This window comes from Galleria mellonella, unplaced genomic scaffold, assembly GCF_026898425.1.
Source record: "Galleria mellonella isolate WM207_F2 unplaced genomic scaffold, CSIRO_AGI_GalMel_v1 utg121, whole genome shotgun sequence".
In the NCBI taxonomy this organism is placed as follows: Eukaryota; Metazoa; Arthropoda; class Insecta; order Lepidoptera; family Pyralidae; genus Galleria; species Galleria mellonella.
This window is the reverse complement of record NW_026441983.1, coordinates 95998-119560: the sequence shown is the minus strand read 5'-3', so window position 1 is coordinate 119560 and position 23563 is coordinate 95998. Positions and strand designations below refer to the sequence as shown.

General features: G+C 37.3%; 3 protein-coding genes across 3 annotated transcripts in view; 2 read left to right on the top strand and 1 right to left on the bottom strand.

The window, feature by feature from the left end:
* The window catches only part of LOC113517146 (leucine-rich repeat serine/threonine-protein kinase 1), a 62791-nt gene extending 52629 nt beyond the window's left edge, over nucleotides 1–10162 (bottom strand). The window contains 3 exon segments of the mRNA XM_052897913.1: nucleotides 7101–7266; nucleotides 7855–8046; nucleotides 9861–10162. Coding sequence (XP_052753873.1) covers nucleotides 7101–7266; nucleotides 7855–8046; nucleotides 9861–9911 — 409 coding nt within the window. The 5' untranslated portion in view covers nucleotides 9912–10162.
* A 913-nt stretch (nucleotides 10163–11075) lies between these two features.
* On the top strand, nucleotides 11076–15394 carry LOC128201303 (inner centromere protein A-like). The gene is made up of 3 exons (XM_052897907.1): nucleotides 11076–11151; nucleotides 11770–12447; nucleotides 13488–15394. Exons 1-3 carry the CDS (start codon nucleotides 11076–11078, stop codon nucleotides 14957–14959), a joined length of 2226 nt encoding a protein of 741 aa, XP_052753867.1. The 3' UTR covers nucleotides 14960–15394.
* A 2116-nt stretch (nucleotides 15395–17510) lies between these two features.
* LOC113516575 (uncharacterized) overlaps nucleotides 17511–23563 on the top strand; it is a 73172-nt gene continuing 67119 nt past the window's right edge. The window contains exons 1-6 of the mRNA XM_052897903.1: nucleotides 17511–17749; nucleotides 18360–18446; nucleotides 19916–20048; nucleotides 21416–21535; nucleotides 22280–22456; nucleotides 23455–23550. Coding sequence (XP_052753863.1) covers nucleotides 17664–17749; nucleotides 18360–18446; nucleotides 19916–20048; nucleotides 21416–21535; nucleotides 22280–22456; nucleotides 23455–23550 — 699 coding nt within the window. The 5' untranslated portion in view covers nucleotides 17511–17663. The remainder of the gene's footprint in view (nucleotides 17750–18359; nucleotides 18447–19915; nucleotides 20049–21415; nucleotides 21536–22279; nucleotides 22457–23454; nucleotides 23551–23563) is intronic.

The following is a 23563-nucleotide window of genomic DNA, read 5'->3' as shown; positions in this document are numbered from 1 at the left end:
TGGAAATTTTTAAACAAAGAAACGAATTAACCTTTCTCTGTATGTTTTTTTTTATTGGTGAAATAAATCAAGGTGATATAACTCATGTTCAAAATTAAAGGAAAAATGGTTAAAAAAGTAAATTTGACAGCTATGTTTTTTTTTTTCTGCAAATAAATATTAAAAAGGCATCCAGACACGATCAACTTAAAGTGAACTTGGTCTTTTATATAATTATTGGGCGTTCAATGTTATGATGGAAATTTCCACCGTTATACAAAGAAGAGTTTAAAGAAAGAAATTTTTTAACAAGTTCATATGAAATATTACTTATCATGATTAGAATTATGTTCCCCAACACAAGCCGGGGGGGGGGGGGAAGGGATTGTTAGTAATGCGGACTACGAGTACCATTGCTAGCAATATCCCTTATCAGATCGACCTCCACGTGCTCTCTCCCCCCTGGAAACCATAATTTTTTTATACAACTTAGAATGGCAAACAAGCTGACGGCCCACCTGATGGAAAGTGGTAACCGTCGCCTATACACATGAGCAGTACCATGGACATAACAGTGTACTGTTTCGCCCATGATACCCCCCATGCGTTGCCGTTCCTGAGGACTCAGGTGTTATTCCTCTGTACCCTGTAAATTCACGCCATATCCCACCCTTCCAATTGAAACACAGCCATGTGAACACAACTGCTTCACGGTTGAAACACGAATGGGACAGAGGTACCCGAGCAATCGACTTTGTATGTATGTATGTAATGTACAAAGTCTCCCTCTGGTAAATGTATGTACGTACTAATTGCTCCCGTCAATGTGCGGACATCCGGCTGCGCTCTGATCAATTACTCTGGCTTTGTTATGCTACGTTAATTATACATATCTATACGGCTGTGTGGGCCACCCTTTCCTTTCCCGTGGGTGTCGTAAGAGGCGACTGAGGGAAGGCGAGGGATGGGCAGCAGCGTCCCTGTTAAAACATCATCAAAAGCCAAACTGCGGTTGCCAATCCGCCTGCTAAAGATGGCAACTACTGGCTAAACTACCTAAGGAAAGGCTTATGTTCAGCGGTGGACAGCTAACAGCTGACATGAAGATGTAACATAAAAATATACAATTGAATTGGGAATCTCATTATTTTAGAAGTCGGTTAAAACTTTGAAAATTGACGGAGAAAAAATTATCGAAAAAAAAACAATTCAAAAAATTAATTTCCTTTTTTTTTTATTATGAGTCGGCCGACACCTCGTTTGTCATTCCAAGACGCATAAAAAAAATTGGTTACCAGAAAAAAACAACACGGAATGAGGTAATTAGACATTAAAATTAAATTATCCATCTTTATCCTGTTACACGAATAATAGTCTAGCCAAGAAATATTAAAAAAAATATTTTAAAATTCGTAACACGGAACCCTTACAACATCAGATCCACTCACACTTGGCACAATTAAAAAAAATTATTCGATAATGCAACACGACTACTCGAAGCCGATCGCATGTTGCGGTCGAGTTTTACGTAAACGCGACAGACAAGTGGCCGCGCGCGGAGCTCACTCGATCCGCCTCTACTGACAAGTGTATGCCGACGAGGGTTGTACTACCAAAAACTATTTACCCCATAATTTTTCCCGATTGCAAAAATAAAGATGGCGCTTGTTGTTACCGCAGTTCTTGTTATTCACAAATATAGCACGTTGAAAGGACTGTATCCATGTTCCGTTGAGAAGAATAGAGATAGCAAAACAGGCTTCTTTCCCACTGGCATTGACTCTGCTTAGCGGCGTCACGAGCCAGTACGCGGACATGGATATATTGACAAGTTTCGCAGAATGGCAATAAATTATTTAGAAAGAATCCAATGAACAAATTTTATTATGTTTCATGTATTGTGATTGCTAAGTGAGCGAATTGGGAAACTGTCGAGCTCCCTTAGTTGGTAAAAATAAAAAAAAAATAAAAAAAAAAAAACAAATTCGTTAGTAGTCTCAAAATGAAAATTAACAGTAATTTTTTAACGGGTGACAGAGGAATCGTAACCCCGCCTGTACTTTTTTTTAATGGGTGATAATGGAATGGCATCCCCACCCGCGCTATCGGTATACACCGGCGGGGCACCAGTGAAGGATGATAGGTGAGGATGAAGCAGGTCAGTTAGCCCATCGTGACGAATTCAACAAGAATTGTTCACGATGGTTTCCAGGGGGAACCACGTGGACGACCTAATAGCGCATATTGCTAGCAATGGGGCTGTCAAACTCCATTGCTAACAATCCTTTTCCCCCTAACCCCGCCTGTACTATCGATATATGCTGGCGGGACACCAGGGAGCGGTGATAGGTCAGCATGGAAGCAGGTTAGTTGGTCCATCGTGTTGAACTCCACACGAATTAACCACCACGATGGTTTCAAGAGTTTGATCTGATTGATGGTATAAGAGTATTGAATAAATAACAGTAAATAAGATGTCTAGTGTTTGTCAACTGCGCGGAAGTGTATGCAAATGTTAGTTGTGCTAATTAGCGTAATTTCCAGGATTATATATATATATATATATATATATATATATATATATATATATATATATATATATATATATATATATATATATATATTCTTTATTTCACTAAAACATACAGTAACGACAATAAGTTAATAACAATGTTAGCAAAGGTGAACTTATCTCTAAAAGAGATTTCTTTCAGTCAATCTAACGCAGTGGCATAGCAAGTAGTGAGTGGGCAGTAGTAGTGCTAAACAGAAGTTAAAATAAATATATACAAATTATACATACAGATTATACATTTTATCAGAGAGAGACTTTGTACAAAAGTCGATTGCTTGGGTACCTCTGTCCCATTCGTGTTTCAACCGTGAAGCAGCTGTGTTTGCATGGCTGTGTTTCGGTTTGAAGGGTGGGATATGGCATGAATTTACTGGGTACAGAGGAATAACATCTGAGTCCTCAGGAATGGCAACGCATCGGGGGTATCATGGGTGAAACAGTATACTCTGTTATGTCCATGGTACTGCTCATGTGTATAGGCGACGGTTACCACTTACCATCAGGTGGGCCGTCAGCTTGTTTGCCATTCTAAGTTGCATAAAAAAAACATACAAAATAAATATATTCACTGATCAAGATAAAATGCCTATATCTTTTTTCATTCTGTAACGTAGATATATTCCAAAAAACAGCAATATTCATAATATTAATACTAGATTTAAAGACAAACTTGCTGTCCCCAAGTATCGTTTAGAAAAAGTTAATAGGTCTTTTATGGGAATAGGTATAAAAATTTACAATAAGATACCAAAGGATATGTTGGAATTACCCTTAAATAAATTCAAAACATCTGTTAAATCATATTTACTGAGCAAAGCCTATTACTCACTAAACGATTACTTGAATGACGAGTGTGCATGGCAATAGTTGTTCATGCACTGAATTTTCATTTAATGTTAGACATAGACACCTATATAAATATACATTGTAAATAAACTGGCTTTAAAAAAAGTAATTCAATTGAGTTTCTTGCCAGTTCTTCTCAATTGGATCTATATACCGAACTGGACGGTAGGGAAAATATAAAATTATAATGTAAAAATTTGACGTTCATAAGCGGCTAAAATGTCCTACATGAATAAATGATTTTTGAATTTTGAATTTTGAATATACTAAATGTCATAGGGATTGGTTAAACCGTAAAGACAGTAAGAGGTAATAAACAAACAAACTCACTTTTATATTTATATTAGTAGGGATTGTCTTTGATTTATACACTTTATTTTGTGATTTATAATACAAATAATAAGCCTATGAACAAGTGATTAGTATAAAGAAATAATTTTATTTCACATGTAGAGTGTTTTCCCTAAATTTAGGGAGAATTACCCTAAATTGGTAACCCTGTACGCCATGCCTGCTTATAGCTACTTACATACGGATTACGCACACACCGACGCGTTCCAACGCGAATTCGATACGTCTACAGCGATATCCTCATTGCATCTCCTTTCCTTACTTACTAACCAGTATGGAGTACTCTCTATGCACAAACTACCTAATTGGTATGTAAAGGGGGGGAGGGGGGAAGGGATTGTTAAAAATGGGGATTAGTAGCCCCATTGTTAGCAATACACCCTGTCAGGTCGACCACCTCGCCGTTTCCCCTAGAAACTACCGTATTCTATTCCAAGTGAATTCATCACGACGGGCTAACTGACCTGCCTTTTCATCCTCACGTATCATTCCTCACTGGTGCCCCGCCGGTGTATACCGTTAGCGCGGGTGGGGTTACCATTGCATTATCATTCATTTAAAAAAAAATAGGTGTGTAGCGGAAATATGCTTATGCGCTTGAATGTGATGGAGAGTGAGCTCTGACTGCCCCATTTCATACTCCCAATGGTATTTCTTATTTATTTACTTATTAATTTATAAATTTATATTAAACACTGATTTATAATGGACACATACAATTAATTTATTTATTTGTTGTTATTTACTTATTTTTATCAAGAATTCTCGAGGCTGGCTTTTGGCCACAACATAATATCAGTGTTTTGCTTCGGTAAATCATTCTATAACCTGAGTGTTGACCATTCTAATTCCAGGGTGTAAAGATGGATTCCTTGCCGACAGCGAGCGGTGCAAATGTATATATGTAATTAACCTTTTAACAGTGGGGGGAAAGGGATTGTTAGTAATGGAGAGTGAGAATCCCATTGCTAGCAATATACCCAACCAGGTCGACCTCCTCGCGGTTCCCCCTGGAAACTATCATGGTTAATTCCTGATGAATTCGTCACGATGGGCTAACTGGCCTGTTTCCATTCTCATCTATCACCCTTCACTGGTGCCCCGCCAGCGTATCCCGTTAGCGCAGGCGGGGTTACCATACCATTTTCACCCATAAAAAAACCTTTTAACAGTAGACGCGTTAATCTCTTTACGAAAACAACACTCGAGCGATAATGTTAATCTTGTTACGCTAATTACATTAACCACTAGTTAACCAACATTCGGGGACGACTCCGAGCCGATATTTCTCTAGCAGTCAAGCTGACGGCCCACCTGATGGAAAGTGGTAACCGTCGCCTATAAACACGAGCAGTACCGTGAACATAACAGAGTATACTGTTTCGCCCATGATACCCCGCATGCGTTGCCATTCCTGAGGACTCAGATGTTATTCCTCTGTACTCAGTAAATTCACGCCATATCCCACCCTTCAAACCGAAACACAGCCGTGCAAACACAACTGCTTCACGACACTTCTACAACAACAAACTTATAACTTATACTTAGGTATAGTTACCTATGTTAATGCAAATGAATGGCTGATTATACTGCACCGCCCGCGGCGCCCTTCATGCGTTGTTATTCTTGATCACTAAGGATTTATCTCTGTATTTAAAACTAGCGGCCCGTCCCGGCTTCGCACGGGTGGACATTTTCACATTTTAAAAAGTGGCTATTGTGACATAACGATAACAGTTGGACATATAGTGTCGCGGAGTTTTCTGTAGTTATTGATGTTTCCTTCAATATTGTAGAACATACTTTTGTTCTATCACCAATAGTTTCCGCAGCGCACGCGACCAAAGATATTTTATAGCATTTTTTTCTACACCTCGAGTTACGTTACTAAAGTTTTAGTAAGGATCCCTAATATTTTCTAGCAATAAATACAGCCTATGTTACTCAGGGTGAATGTAGCTTTCTAATGGTGAGAGAATTTTTGAAATTGGCAAATTAGTTTTTGTGTTTATTCATTACAAACCTACATACACACAAATATACAAATCTTTCCTCTTTATAATATTAGTGTAGATTTCAACTGGATATCGCAGCGATATTGTAAGGACTAACATAAAAAAAAATTCTAATTGATTGAAGCAAAATTATAAATCTAGTTTATGATGACCCATAAAGCAATGAAGACATGAAATTATAAAATTAAAATATTACATTAAGAGATACATACTACAACTATATTACAACTCTTTCTCGTATCGAGCTGCCCAATTATGGAACAAACTCCCTTCCCACATACAAGAGAGCCCTTCAATTACCTCTTTCAAGAAAAGGTTGAAGTTACATTTTCTTTCCTTTGAGTCATAATCTTAATTTATTTATTTTTATAATTGAACTGTCAAACTTTGAAATCATTGAACTAAATTTCTATTGTAGGTAGTATATTCATTTATTTTAACATCCATTGTATAAGTAGGTAGATATTATATTTATTTATAGTATATGTATTTATGTAATATTTTATTATGTATCTTAATATTTTATTTAACTGTATATTTGTTTATGTACACTAAATATTAATAGTTGTAGCACTTCAGCTGCCCGCTAGCAACATGTTTTCTAACTGCATTGGGTTGACTGGAAGAGATCTCTGTCAGAGATAAGTCCACCCTTGCTCACAATATTTATAAATGCATTAACAATGTAATTTACAAGTGCAATAAAGAATATATATATATATATATAATATATATATATATATATATATATATATATATATATATATATATATATATATATATATATATATATATATATATATATATATATATATATATATATATATATATATATATATATATATATATATATAGATTTAGAGAAATGGCGACGCCATTGTTATGTATCACTCGAATTTAATGCTTCAATGATTCAGTAGGACATTGTACTGACTTTATTACCATTAAGGTCGCAAGTTCGAATCTGACCAAAATAAAAAACTTTGTGCGTAAATTTAAAATATTATATATAACGTATCAAGGTTCCTTGAGGGTCTTTTTTTAAATGATAATGTTATAGTAACTCCGCCTGCGCTATCGGTATACACTGGCGGGGTACCAGTGAGCGGTGATAGGTAGGCATGAAAGGCGAGTCAGTGAGCCCATTATGACGAATTCGACGATAAATTAGTCACGATGGTTTCCAGGGGAACCGCGTGGAGGTCGACCTGATAAGTTATATCGATAGCGATGGCGACTGACTTCCCCATTACTAACAATCCCTCCCTCCCAACAGGGTATATTGCTAGCAATGGGGCGGTTACACTACGTTAGTAGAGAAGCGAAGCTCGTACCTATGGCGTCGCGGAGGGCGCGCGCGGCGTGGCGGTGGCCGTGGCGGTCGGCGAGCGCGAGCGGCGTGGCGCCGCCGGCGTCGGCCACGGTCAGCGCCGCGCCGCCCGCCACCAGCGTGCGCACGTTCTCCACGTGGCCGCGCTCCGCCGCGATGTGCAGCGCCGTCTGCACAACGGGGAGTCAATCCTCTAGAAACTGTACGGACTGAACGTTTTATAAGAGACCACAGTTATCGCACGTATTTATTTACGTTAATTAATTAACACGGACAGTGTGAGCCGGTCGAGACACCGAGAGAATTCAGGTCATCACCATCATATCAGCCCTTAACTGTCCACCAGTATACATAAGCCACGTTTGTCAGGCGGTGATGTTTTAAGAGGGACACTGCTGCTCATCTCTCGCCCTACCTTAGTCGCCTCTTACATCACCCATGGTGAAAGAAGGAGATGGACCTTGATTATACATACATACATACATACATATATATATTTATTTATTTTAGTCAGCTGTTTAAGTGGCCACTTCCAAATAATTACAGTGTTATTGTGGCATGCAACAGTTGATTTTGAATTTTCCATAACAATCTATCTATCCTTCTTTGACATCGGCGGCAACTGAAGCATAAACTAAAGACGTCCAGTAGAGTTTGGACACTAATGCATACTTGAGAGGGGATAAGATCAGATCGCAGATGGTGGCAGGGAGTGTTCTTACAGTTCTTTAGAACTATTACTTGTACTGTGGCACTACCTTCCCACCAGTGGCGGCATCGGACACGGCGTCGAGGTCAGCGCCGGCAGCACACAGCGCGGCGAGGCAGCGGCTGCGCTCGGCCAGCGCCGCCGCGTGCACAGCGCTGCGCAGGCTCGCGTCCCGCGCGTCCACCTCCGCGCCCGACGCTATCAGCTCCTGCAGGAGCTCCACGTTGTCCCATAGTGCAGCCTGAACGGAGGGAGGGCATAAATCAGTAATTTATCTGCAAACAACTCCCATTCCTATTTCCTAGATAATTTAAAAATATTCTATTTTTAGACAGTGGTAATTAACACCGTGGTATAGACATGAACATCACTGAATACACTGTGACTCCTTTAAAACTCCAAATGTGCTGCTATTCTTGAGGACTCAAGTGCTATGCCTGGTGGTGCTATGGCATTTTACTCTGGGAAAACTTGACTAACATTAACAAGGGTTTTATTGTTCAGAAATAATGTATAAAGCAAATATGTGGGATATAATCTCATTGTGATTAGTTCTTGTCTTTGTGTAATTGTTTATATTTATAATAAGTTTACTATTGTAATCTTTTGGAGGAAACAATAAAGAGTATCTGTCTATCTATCTATAATACTCTTATATAATATAATTTTTTTTATTGAAATTATATATTTTTTGCAATTTTATATTTATTATATTTTTTTATTCTTATATCAAATATATGGGAATATAAAGGTATTATTGAATATAATTGATTTTTTTTTGTCTTTTGGTGAATGGATTTTCTAACTGCCATTATATATTTTTATGTATTAGATACACTAAAGAGTTAAATAAAAATATATAATTAGTAATTATATATATAAATTTATATTATATTTATAATAAGAGCCTCTTCTTGGGTATCTTATCCAATAAAATAAAAGGCTTCTTCCCTGCTCCAGTTTATTTCATTCTTGCTTATACTTATATTTTTAAGTGAATATATTTGTTCTTTAGTTTTGTTGTTGCATACAGCTGAGTATACTGTACAGATTTCTATGTAGAACCAGTTTTAGAAAACCATTAGGACTCCTCAACACAGACCTTATAGATGCCTTTTAGCGATGTTTAGATTAATGATTACAATGTTTGTGTTCAGTATTTAGCTAATATTAACATCTATTATATTGGGCGGAAAGGGATTGTTAGTAATGGTGACTGAGAATCCTATTGCTAGCAATATACCCAACCAGGTCGACCTCCTCGCAGTTCTCCCTGGAAACTATCATGGTTAATTCTGTATGAATTCATCATGATGTGCTAACTGGCCTGTTTTCATTCTCACCTATCACCCTTCACTGGTGCTCCGCCAGCGTATCCCATTAGTGCAGGCGGGGTTACCGTACCATTTTCACCCATCAAAAAAAAAACATCTATTATATTAGAATATTTTTTTCCAAAAATTGAAGTAGTCACATAGTATTTTTTCATATCTAACCAAATTGTTTTAATCTATTTTTTTTTTATGCTATTTAGAATGGCAAACAAGCTGATGGCCTACCTAATGGAACGTAGTAACCGTCACTTATAGACATGAGCAGTACTAATATTTAAAAGGAGATGACAATTTCAAGCATAATGAAACATGATTTATTATAATTAACATATTATATGGATACACATTAATTTTAGGATTATTTATTTATATTATATTAACACATTTTACAATAACGTCAAAAGAAACACAGCATGTTTTACAAATAGAAAAAGAGGAATATAATATTAAATAATGATAACATAAGCGTATTTATTACTTCGAATTACAAACAAATTTATCTCAAGCAAAAATAATTCTTTATTCAATTTTTTTAATTAATTATAAAATATGAATAATATGTAAAAGGCATTTAAACAATAACTTAGTGCATTACGACAGTGCGTGAGCGTTACAAATTACCACCGACACAGCAGAGGCGCATACAAGGAGCTGAAGGCCGCAAAATTGGCAATATATTATGACATCACCAAGTATGAAAAAGTAAGGTCACCACACCGACCTGGTGCAGCAGACGGCCTTGGAAGTGGTCCTCGTCCGGGGACAGGTCCATTACGATGAGATTCGATCAATAGAACACAACATATCCGGCTTTAAAAACCGCTCAAGCGTTACCGAAGTACAAACAATTAAATACATTACGTCTCAACGAAATACAACAATAAAACTCATATTGAAACACAAGATACACTTGAAAGTGACATGTTTGGAGTCAGAATTTTTTATAATAGTAGTCTTTAGAAAGAGAAATTACATTTAATCGGAATAGAATTAGTTTGTAATATGTATCGATTTATTTTGAAAGTGACAGCAAGTAAACTGCACAGACAACAAATACCTAATAGGCCATTTGACAATCAGCTGTCTTACATTTTTATTTTTTTTTTTAACTGTATCTCATTGCATAGATTAAGGTATCACAACGGCTTTCAGAAAGTTTAGAAGGCAGGCCTATATTTTAGCTAAAGCAATTCAATCGCCATACAGCAGCACAATGCAACCACCCCTTGGATAAGAACTTTAAATTACTTTATAATTATTTTATTATAAAAATTATTTTAGTATTACTTTTAACGATTAACGAAGTATAATACAAAGGTAGATTGAAGTGCACTAAAAAATAAACTGATATAACAGAAAAAATAATACCTATGCCTTCATTTCATTAAAATTATACATAGGCTTCACTCGAATCTTCCATGTAAATTTCTGTAATTTTAAAATAATGGAATACCTACTTATTTTTTTGTTTTTATTAAATAAAAATTTCGTTCGTAATATTCATTTACACTAATCTCCAAAAAAGCTCGATCGATTTTAATAAATATTTAAACATTGATTGCTCTAACTTAAAAGACAGGATAGTTTTATGTAAGAAAAACAAACGCTAGGTAGCGGTAGAAAAAAACACAGCATCAATTTAAGTAAGAGTTAAACTGTATTTTTAAACAGAAAAAATCTAAAATCAATTCTAAAAACCAAATAATTAATATGTATAATTAAATTAATTTAATTATATTAGTTTAATTTTTTTTTTATTAAAATTATAAAGGTGTAATTACTGTCATTAGGTATGATACATTTTAAAATAAGAATGAAGGTAGGTTAAATAAAAATTAAAAATTAATTTAGAATTGTTCGTATAACTGCCTTCAATTTAAGATATTTAACAATTGTGTGAATGTTAGTAAAATATAAGAAAAAAAAAAGTAAAAAAATGAATTACAGTGACTCTGTGGAATGGGAGCGCAAGAAAGATTTTATAATTCGCAGTCTGTTTGTCGATCTTCCAAGTAAGTCATGTAATTTTTAACTACATATGTGCTGGTAATGATATAATTTGTCTAATTTATGTACGTAACTTCAGCTTGTTTATCCCAAAGGATAAGCTAAAGTGGCAATGGGCTGATCACATAGATAAAAGAACCGACCACCGATAGGGAAGAAAGGTTCTTGAGTGGCGACCCCGTATGAGCAAATGCAGTGTGGGACGACCCCCCACTAAATGGATTGACGAACTCAAATGCATTGTAGGCAATCAGTAGCTCAGGATCGTTCCTTGTGGCAGTCTGTGGGGGAGGTCAATGTTCAGCAGTGGACAGATAATGGCCGAGATGATGATACAGTACATAACTAGCTTTTACCCGCGACTTCGTTGCCGTGACGAGAATATGTTTATTGACTAGGAAAAAATAGCCTATATTCATCTGCATTCCGCATAGTAATTGTATATCAAATTTCAAAATTATTGATTAAATCGTTAAGCCGCTGTAAGGTAATAAATAAACAAACTAACTTTCAAACTTTTTAATATTAGTAAGGATTATAGTACCTTAACTTCGCGATAAATTCACAATACTTATGTGAAAACGAGATAAAATCGAGTTTATGTATGTACATTTTATTTGCAGCCCTATCACCGGTCCCTGAGGAAGAGCATTCACCAAGAGAGTCAGTGAGAGCTGTCAGTCCTTTACCACCCCTCATTATAGAAAAGGAGCCAAATCGCCATGATGAGCCAGAAGAATTCTACCAAGAATTGGAAATAAAAATGCGTAAACTGTATAGGAAATTATTCTTAAACGATGACAGCATTTCTTTGGATGATTTAGATGATTTGTCTTCTTATTTGGTACCTGATTTTCATTTTGTCTCCGAGCGGTATGATCAGATGTCCGTGGTTGATTACGTGCACAAAATTGATAAGGTTCAGGGTAAAACGAAGATTACTGATAAGCTTACTACTAGCTTTTGTACTGAACAAGCCAATGACTCTGAAAGGAAAGAAATGAAACAGATCAAAGTTAAATATGAAGATGTTACAGAACCAGGCGATCAAGAAACATTGTCGGAACAATCTTCTAATTGTTTAAGACAAATCATTTGCAAAGCTGATGTACATAATGAGGCAACAGATGTAGAGTCTGATTTTAGTTTGATTTATGAGGACGAGAAGGTTTATAGTTTTAAGAAAAGTTTTGTTTCAACGAATGCTTATCATAGCGGGAAAGTTGTTGAGAAGAAAGAACCTGATGCTGATCAAACAGATGAAAGAGAAGCTTCATCAGACGGGACGGAGAAAAGAACTAGTTAGTATTTTATAATATCTTATTTTACAAGTATAATAAAATTGTATGTAGACAATGTCTGTACTCTGTACATGGGAAATATATAAGAAAAAATAATCTGAAACGTCTTAATAAAAGCAGTAGAAACTAAAACATATTTTTTTTTAGAAATCGTGTCCGTCTCTCTGTATGTTTGTTCTGGCATCACGCGAAAACGACTGCATTAAATTGGATGCAGTTTCCACAATTATGTTCCTGAAGGTCTAATTTAATACTGGTGTATGTTTTTATCCTGATACGTCATCTAAAGGTAGTCTAGTTATTTCATTGGTTTTCCTATTTCTAAAATCCACACGTACAAAATAGCGGGCAAAGAACAAGTTTAGTATGGGAATACATATACATACGTAACATTTATTATACTTTAAGATAATTAAGATTATGTTCCAAAAATAAAAACAACTTCAATTTTGACTCAGTCAGCTATTTTGATTGAAAAACTAGACTACTAAATCAATTTTAATAAAATTCCTATGGACTCAATCTATAAGTATATTCTTCCAGATAAAAAAGAATTTCCCAAATCGGTTTAGAACTGATGATGTTCTGCGGTAACGAACTTAAAAAAATTACAACTGAAATGAGAACCTCGTTCTTTCTGAAGTTGGTTGAAAAGACAAGAAATGTAAACAATATTTGTGCTCTACATGAAATGAATTATTGTTCCCTTATATATTGCTGCTCCTGAGCTCTAAGATGCTATTGTTTTAGCATCACGTTAGAAATTGATATAAAAGCTATATTTACTAAGAGACGCCATTTTATTGATTACACAGCATCAGTGGAGCAAATTATAATATATTTATTTGAAATATTTTGTTAAAATACAAATAGGTAGATAAATTTAGTGTTACAGATATACACAAATTTAATGTTTAGCATAAACCGTGGGTTATTAAAATGGCGATGATAATTCTGGCGTAATAGGTACTACATACTGATCCTATCAAATTATTATCTGGTGCTTAAGAATACTTAGTAATATATTGAAATCATTTCAGATTCCATTCAAGAAATTATCAATTTGGACACATCAGATGATGTTGAAAGTAGTAGATCTATTGAAGTAGTGAGATCACAAATCGTTAGAAGACAATCAATGGGAACTGTTCATGCATCAGAAGATAGTTCACAGAATGAAGTTAAAGAGAATACTGATTTTGGTTCGAGAAAAATGTCCCAGATACACTGCACAAATGACGAATGGGAAGATGTTTCCACGTCAGAAGTAAGCGGTCAGTCATTCCATGCTGACATAAAATTATGCTCACTGTCGTCTGAAAACAGAAATACATATACTTTTAATATGGAATCTGAAATAATCTCTCCACCATCGCCTTTCAAAGATAAACAGGAACAAATGTCATATACGTCTACAGAAGATTCAAATCAAAATTCAGAGACGTATATACTTAATTTGGGTATGAGACTTTCCACTTCCGTTGAATCAGACAGTAACCAAAATAAAAGTGATGAAATAGCAAATTTGTCATCGGAAAATAATATTGAATCAAATGAACTTGAAGAGATGGGAATTACGTCTACTCCACTAGTAGGCCGTATAATAGATAATACTGCGACTGAGCTTAATAGATCAGGGGAAAGGAAATCTCAACGAGTACATTATAAAAGAGTAACATCAACACCCATACCAAATCCTATAGTTGACGGCACTGAAATCGAAATAAATAAAATAGAAGAAAAAGAATTATTCACACCCATAATAGATCCATTGATAGATGAGACAGAGATTGGACTTAACAGAGCCAGGGAAGGAAGACAGCAAGTAATTATTAGAAGGATAACGTCAACACCCATAAAAGACCCTATAATCGATAACTCTGCAGGCGAAGTTAGCAAAATAAAAGAACGAAAATATCAGCAAGTAATTATTACAAGGGCTACGTCGACTCCCTTACCAGATCCTGTAGTTGAAAACACTACGAGCGGATTTAACAGAATAGAAGAAAGAAATTCTCAGCAGGTACATAGTATAAGAGTAACGTCAACTGCCTTACCAGATTCTATAGTCGATGACACTGCGAATGAAATTAACAGAACAGAAGGAAGAAAACCTCAGCAAGTTAACAATATAAAAATGACGTCCACTCCTATACCTGGTTCAAATGAGATAGAGACTCGGTTAAACAGAGCAGAAGATAGGAAATCCCAGCAAGTATATAGTATAAGGGTACCATCGACACCCGTAGTGAATCCTGTTCTAGATGATAATGCAACCCAACTTAATAGCACAGGAGAAAGTATGCTGCAGCAAGAAATCGCTACAGAAAAAGCTTCGACTACAAAATCATTTCCTATAGTTGATGGAACAGAGATGCAACCTGTGCAAGCAAGAACAAGAAAAAGAAAACATCGGCGTGTACATTGGGAGGATTTAAAATCCAATTTATTTGTGGGAACACCCAAGATATTTAAGTTATGCTCCTGTAAAGATCATGTTTGTAGTGATTAACTTTATATCTAATTATTGCAAAATGCATTAGGACTTTTTTATTTTGTCCTTTTTTGATCTTTGATTTTATATTTACGATTGTGGTTTTTTTTTTTTATTTTATTTTGATACGGTCTTTTACATATTTCTTGTTTGTTTCATTACATATTATGCTCTTTGATTTGTATTGGCACCGGATGATTCCCTACTGAGTTATTGTTGTCTTCCTTAAAAATTCTCCTATTGTTACTGGTTGGACCAAATTGAAATTATGTAAGACGATAAGTAAAAATAAAGAACGTAAGGTTCTTATATATATATTTGGCCATATTGCGTGGAAGTTGATTTGAAAAATTAAGTTGTACTTATTAAGTAATAATAAAAGTAAAATATAAACAAGTTAGATATCTAAAAGAAAATATTATTAGAAGTCGAAATCGAAATATTTTTTTATTATACTACATAATTGTATTTATTTGATTTATTATAATAAATAAATAAAAAATAACATATCTTTTTTTAAGACAGTAACCGTTTTATATAAATAATTATTGTTTTTATATATATATATATATATACTCGTGTATATATATATATATATATATATATATATATATATATATAATGACAGATTATAATATATAAACCTATACTATATGCAGACTTTTGCATACCAATATCTGAATTAAGTGAAAATCTAACCCATAGGCATATTCTTAAATACAAGCAAGTCATCGTTCTACCCTTATCCCATATTATTTGGGATCAGCGTAATATGTATGCAGTATCGCTTAGGGAAAAAAACATCTTTATAAAGTCCCGAAATAGTTACTTTTATTTTAGAGCAACTACGTCAAACAATTTTGTTTTTTTCTTATTGTTATGGAGGCAAACGAGTAGACGGTCTACCTGGCGGCAATTGGCTAGCCTCACCCATGAATATGTCGTTGTTAGAGGTAAATAATTGGAACAACTAGGTCTTTTTACATATATTATATACAGAAGGTATTTACAATGAAAATATACAGAAAATAATATAAAAACCAGAAATTAGAAGTGTGGGAGGCGAGCGATCGAGATAGAGAGGATGACAGCGAAAATGAATGTAAGAAGAAAACGTCGCTGTCATGTCTGTACGGCCTCAGAAATCAGAAAGAAAGAGGTGAAATATTTACTTACAATTTGATCAACCTCCTTGATGGAAAAGGAAGTCATGATGTTTATAAGTGGCTATGAGATGAATATGTACAATATTTATTTACAGACGCCACAAACACCTGCAACACGAGAGGAGTACAAGCAACTTGTACGTCGTCAGTCTTTTAAATATTTGTAGTGACGTTCTTTTAAAAACCCCATATTATATTGTAAGGGAAAAACTGAAGACGGGAGCTCTTAATGGATGAGAATGAAATGGTAACCTCGCCTGTGCTATCGGTATATACTGACGGGGCATCAGTGAGAGACGATAGGTGAGGAATGAACAGGTCAGTTAGCCCATTGTAACGAATTCAACAATAAATCAATCACAACGGTTTCCAAGGGGAACCGCGAGGAGGTCGACATGATAGAGTTTATTGTTAATCATGGTATCGCTAATCCCCATCACTAACAATCCTTTCTCCCCCAAAACGAGATCTGATTTTACAATCTAGATGTATAAGGTAGAAATGAATAGGATGCACGGACAGTGGTAGTGTGTCACACACCCAAGAAATAAGGGTGAACTCCGATTCTATGGCGAGAAGTACGATGGTAAAAGAGACGATGGCATCAGGTCATAATTCCCTGGAACACTCCCCATTGTACGGACGACAGAAAATGGATAAAGAGGCAATATCCGCCTCGAACTCAAGGACTCCAAATCGTGCGTTAGCATGGGATCGTCGACAACTAAAACTGCTCAATGTTGTATGGAATCAAGTGGAATGAGTTGATTGGGGTGCTTATGCCCAAAGACGTGAGTAGTATTTCATATGTGAGCAAATTTGAATTGTGAAAAGCACGAAATACATTTTCACCTTATTTAGGATTGGAAGTTTCTTAGAGGCCAATTTCGCTTTTTCTTCCAAATGTTCTTAGAATTGTCATTCAAAATAACAAGTCCAAGAATCCCAATGCTTTTACTTAATAAATGACTTTGAGAGAAATATCCAATAATTTATGTGCCACGACAAACTAGGCCTTCTTTGTAGTAAATTATTATTTATAAACGTATAGATTTCTTGATTTACTATATAATTCTTTAGTCTTATTTTTTATATTGATTGAGTGTTAAAAAATTGAAAGAAAACACTTAATGACGCCGAGCTGTTTGCAATATCTTTACAATTATTTTGTTATATCTTTCAAAAGGTTTAGTGTCTTTCTTTTTCTAAAATTAAGGATTGTACCCATAGATGTAGTATTAATAAGATTTGCACCTATACTCTTCAGTTATATTTTTGAACGTAGCATCTATTTTGACATTGACACTTGACAGTCGTTGTATTCCAGACAAATTATCTTTTTGAAGACTAGGCAGCATGGTCTCCGACCTTAGCCTGTTCCAAACGGAACAAACGGACTAAAAAAAAAAAAAAAAAATTGACAGTCGTTGATTTACATCAACAATTTTGAGTTTTTAGGTTATGTTTTCTTTTATATTTTGTGTTTAGGTTTCTAATATTTGGGACCTATGACTTATTGAAATCATCAATAGAAAATTTAATAATTTTATAACAAAATGTCGTCAACAGAAGTAGAAACTAAGGATTTGTCCGAGAATCATGAAGCCATTGTAGTGAAACTCATAACAGACATTCGCAGCGGGTATGTCGTGGCATAAGTTTTCTTTAGAACATCAACTCTGGTCTCTGTGTTCATATATAAGAGCCCTGGACCTGCCGTTAATATAGGTGTAACGCAATAATAAAATTAACAGCCTACCTGATGGAAAATGTATACTATTACATATGAATGCACTCTAATACCTATGGTAGGGGGAGGGGGGATTGCTAGTAATGGGAATTAGCAATCCCATTACTGGCTATATACCCTATCAGGATGACCTCCAGTAGTTTCCCCTGGATACTATTGTAATTAATTTTATTGTTTAATTTGTCACCATCAGTATTTATAGTTTGACAGCCCCATTGCTAGCAATGGGGCTGTCAAACTCCATTGCTAATAACCCCCATACCAGCTGGGAAGCAATAACTGTCTCCTATACACACAAATATAACGGATTATGAATTCAAAGGTAGACAGCCTTGGAAGGAATCCTTTTTATAGAATAGTCCACTGTTATACTCATTCTTTTCTTAAGAATTTTTCTTATTTGATTTTAATGTACAATAAACATCAATGTTATATATATTATATATATATCTTAGACAACTAACTGAATTAAACTTAAGCAGTTCTATTTATTTCCCATCAGGAAGCTTGAAGGCTCAAATAAAATAGCCATGGCCACAGTGTCCTGTTTGGAGCAGATCATTGGAGACCTGGAGAACACCACCGCTTTGTGAGTATAGTATTGGTTTTTAGAATTCCACATTTTAAAAGATGTGTGGTTCTGGTAGAATGGGTCACCCTTTCCAATCAATCAATCAATCAATCATCTTTATTCATATACGTCTGTTACAGATACTTATGATACGTCAATCTATAATTATAATAATTACTATATACAATAATATTGATTTAAGAAAAATTACAATAATTACATTTACAATACAATTCACATTAATACAATATTCAAATCCATGCAGTTTTATCATTTAGCTAGTCATTTAATTTATAATATGCTTTTGTGCAGAGAGTCCTTTTTATATATATATTTTAAATTTTCTTTCATTTAAATGTAAAACGTCATCTGGAAGTTTATTATAAAAATGTATACAGTTCCCCATGAAAGATGTACTGACTTTTCTAAGGCAATAACAAGGAACATTCAATTTGTTTTTATTTCTTGTATTGAAATTATGTGTCATTGTTCTTTTTTTTTCCTTTTTTGTGGATGTCGTAAATGGTGACTAAGGGAAGTTATGGATGAGGAGTGAACAGCAGTGTCCCACTTAAAACACCAGTAAAGTGTAACAGCAGTTGCCAACCCGCAAAAAGTTTTTGCCTAGAAAATATTTTTAATGCAAAATATGTGATGACAATGTATACTTGTATAACTTGCACTTGGCCAATTTTTTAAATTATTTCAAAAAATAAATGAGCTATATCATACTTAATAATAATAATAATATATGTCACTACTGATTAACCAAGAAATAAAAGAGTTAACTAAGAGAATCAATTCAACTATGATATACCAGCATCACCTCGCACCAAGCTACCATGCCACTACGGCAATCAACACATCAGCTGTTAACTGTCTAACTCCAAGGAGTGCTCCTGAGCCACCTGCATTCCCCAACTCCCTGCAATGCATTTGAGGCCGTCACTCCATATAATGGGGTGTCGTTCTACACTGTTTTTGCCAACTAATTCCTGGAAAAGCAATGAAATAGACTATTTTTAAATGTGTATCAAAATAAAACAAACACCAGCCTTTAAGTTAGACCTTCAGGAGCACACCAGTGAAAAACACAGAAGTGATCTTGGAACTAACATAAAGACAGAGAAACGAAATTTCTAATTCGAAGACAATAATTGGCTTCTATTGCTCTTATTAATTGTGATTATATTAGGGTAGATTCTTTTTTAGTGGATGATAATGGAATGGTAACTCCGCCTGCGCTAACGGTATACACTGGCGGGGTACCAGTGAGGGATGATAGGTGAGAATGAAAAGGTAGGTCAGGTAGCTCATCAGGATGAATACACCTGGCATTCAGCACGATGGTTTCCAGGGGGGTCCATGGGGAGGTCGAAGTAACAGGATATATTGCTAGCAATGGGATTGGTAGTCCCCATCCCTCCCCTATTAGGGTTTTGTGTTGTACTTGTAATAAGAGGCCATGCATGCGGCGCGGTCCGCAGCGAGCTGTCGGCGGCGGTGCGTGCGGCCGGCCGCCGCGTGGTCCGCGCGCTGCCGCAGCAGCTGGCGGCCGCCAACATGGTGCGCCGCGTGTTGCGCTTCATACGTGACGAGTACAGCGCGCACGCCAACCTGGTGAGTTTTTTTTAATAGATGAAAATGGAATGGTAATGTATCGGTATACACCGGCGGGGCACCAGTGAAGCATGATAGGTGAGGATGTAGCAGGTCAGTTAGCCCTGACGTGACGTCGTGACGAATTCAACAAGAATTGTTCACGATGGTTCCCAGGGGGAACCACGTGGAAGTTGACCTAACAGGGCATATTGCCAGCAATGGGGCGGTCAAACTTCATTGCTAACAATCCTTTTCCTCCAACCTGGTGAGCTCATACCGTTCACAAGGATCGACGGGGCTCAGCATGGCTCCGTATCGTTCGCGATACAGCTTTATTACCTAAGTCTCTGGCGGGCTTAATCCACCACAGCTATCTCGGTCCGTTTTTTAATTTGGTTTCGATCTAGTAATCTATTAGTACATATGAAAAGTCCAATTTCGTTCTAGTCACAGCCAATCTTTATTTTTTTCTACTAACCGTACCGAGAGCACACTGTGAACGAATTGTAGTGTGGATCCGACTTTATATCGTAAAGTCTGTCTTCCCATTTTTGTCTATAAATTCCCCTTTTTATCTATATTTTACCACAAAATTAATTGTCTATACTAATATTATAAAGAGAAAAGATTTGATTGTTTATTTTTAATAGATACATTCAAAAACTACTCAGCCGATTTTTTTTTATACAACTTAGAATGGCAAACAATCTGACGGTCCACCTGATAGAAAGTGGTAACCGTCGCCTATAGACATGAGCAGTACCATGGACATAACAGAGTATACTGTTTCGCCCATGATACTCCCATGCGTTGCCATTCCTGAGGACTCGGGTGTTATTCCTCTGTACCCAGTAAATTCACGCCATATCCCACCCTTCAAACCAAAACACAGCCATGCAACCACAACTGCTTTACGGTTGAAACACGAATGACACAGAGGTACCCAATCTCATCCCATCAATCTTTCATCTATATAAAGCCACATTATCAGCGAGTGACTTTATTTTCTAACATTCTGTCTATGAAGCTGTTGTGGTATAAAGATAAAGCAAAACTAACAGATCGCTGTATCGCAATTCAAATCCGAGTGACGTCGTAGATCCGTTTTATTGAGCGAATGCAAATGATATTATATAGTAACCCCTCAGCTCAGATGGCACATCGTTAAGAATTTAACAATAATTAACTACGATGGTCTCCAGGGGAAACCGCGTGGAGATAATAGGCTATTATTACTAGCAATGGGGCTGGTAGAAGTTAAGTATGTTAGGTGAGGATGAGGTCAGGGCTGCGCACTCGTCACGATGGTGTCGAGGGGAGGGCCTGGCGTCTGCTGTGGCTCGCTGGCCTCCATTACGAGTAGTGCAGTGTGTACACTGATGCAGGGCGGCGAGAGCGCGGGCGAGGGCCTGCAGCGGCTGGTGCTGGCGACGCCGGCGCGGCGCGGCACGCTGGGCGCGGCCGGCACCGACCTGCGCGGGCCCATCCGTGACCAGATCTCAGAGGTACGGCCTCCCACCCCTCCCATCCTCGCCCACTGAGCGACACGTTCAGTGTACCTTCGGCCGCATGGATATGAACACTTAGAATCGTCGTTTTCGATTTTCCACCGACCAAACATTGGCGACACTGTACAATTAACCAATCGCTGGTCGCGTTCCGCGGCGGTGTATTGACGAACGATTTTCCGCGCAGTGAATGTTGTCAGATTGGATATTTTTTTCGCAAAAACCTTGTGTACGCGAAAATTTGAAAAATTATGGTCTAGGGATACCTAACTCTAGATCAGCGTTTCTCTTAAAACGTCCCAAAGGCTAACTGCGGTTGCCAATCCGACTGTCAAGCGTGGCAACTACTGGTGAACCTCCTCTCCTAATGGATGAGGCCTATGTTCAGCTGTGGATAGTTGAAAGCTGTGATGATGATGATAGTAAAACATTAATGAAAGTAACAAAACAGAGAATGGAATAAAAGGAGAGAATAAGATAAAAGAAGTGAAACATAGGCAAGGGACGTGATCAGAGATCCTGTATCGTTGTGTAACACTAAGCATTAATATAATAAGTACCTCACAGCTCCTCGAGCTAGGATTCCCTGTGTTACGAGGAACCAGGCGACCGACGTCTGGGAGAACGATCCAGAATACATACGACTTAAAATAAATGTACCTCAAAGCCGGCACCTCACTCCGCAAAGCGAAGTGGTGTGCGTGACAGAGTTGGTGGTGAGGAGTGTGTGCATGCGTGCAGCTGCGCGCGGAGCTGGAGGCGAGCCGCGCGGCGGTGGTGGCGCAGGCGCGCTCGCACGTGCACGCGGACGAGCTGCTGCTGTCGTGCGGCGCCAGCGCGCTGGCCGAGCGCTTCCTGCGGGCCGCCGCGCCGCGCCGCTACCGCCTGCTGCTGGCCGACGGGCCGCACCCGCCCGCCGTCAGTACCCGCCGCCACTACCTACCGCCCGCCGCCCTGCGCTCACTACTCACTACCCTCCACTCGCTGCTCACCACCCTGCACTCACTACTCACCACCCTCCACTCGCTGCTCACCACCCTCCACTCACCGCTCACCACCCTGCACCCACCACCCTCCAATCACCGCTCACCACCCTGCACCCACCACCCACCACCCACCACTTACCGCCCTACATTCACCACCCTGCACTCACCCTTCATCACCGTACACTCAACACACCACCCTGTATTCACTATTGCACAGTCATTCATCATTACCCTGTACTGATCATTATCGTTCGAATTTGTTATAAAGTAAATTAACTTTTTTTTTACACCACTGAGGTGGCAAACAAGCATACGGCCCACCTGATGGTAAGCGGTTACCGTAGCCTATGAACGCCTGCAATACCAGAGGTAATATGTACGCGTTGCCGACCAAACTTATAATTTCTAAAAAAACTAACTGCCAATAAATATATATAATATATATATATATATATATATATATATATATATATATATATATATATATATATATATATATATATATATATATATCTTATAAAAACCTATAGAAAATGCTTTTTATGTAAATGCCCCACAAGTTGGCGGCCACGCCTGACGTATACTGTTGATATTCCACAGTATACTGGGACTCGCATGGTGCCCATTATCTGTTGCCATTCCTGAGAACTACTGTGGCATGTCTGTATACTTTTTACTAGAGAGAGACTTTGTACAAAAGTCGTTTGCATGGCCACCTCTATCCCATTCGTGTTTCTACCGTGAAGCAGTTGTGTTTGAATGGCTGTGTTTCAAACCGAAACACAGCCATGCAAACACAACTGCTTCACGGTTGAAACACGAATAGGACAGCGGTATCCAAGCAATCGACTTTTGTACAAAGTCTCCTTCTGGTAACTATCCTTTTCTGTATTGTTCTCTCTCTTTATGTGTGGTGCGTCGTGCTTGCAGACCCACGCGATGGCAGCCCGGCTGAGTCAAGCGGGCGTTCCCGTCACGGTCATCGGCAACGAGTGCATCTACGGAGTCATGTCCAGGGTCAACAAGGTCAGATTGTAGT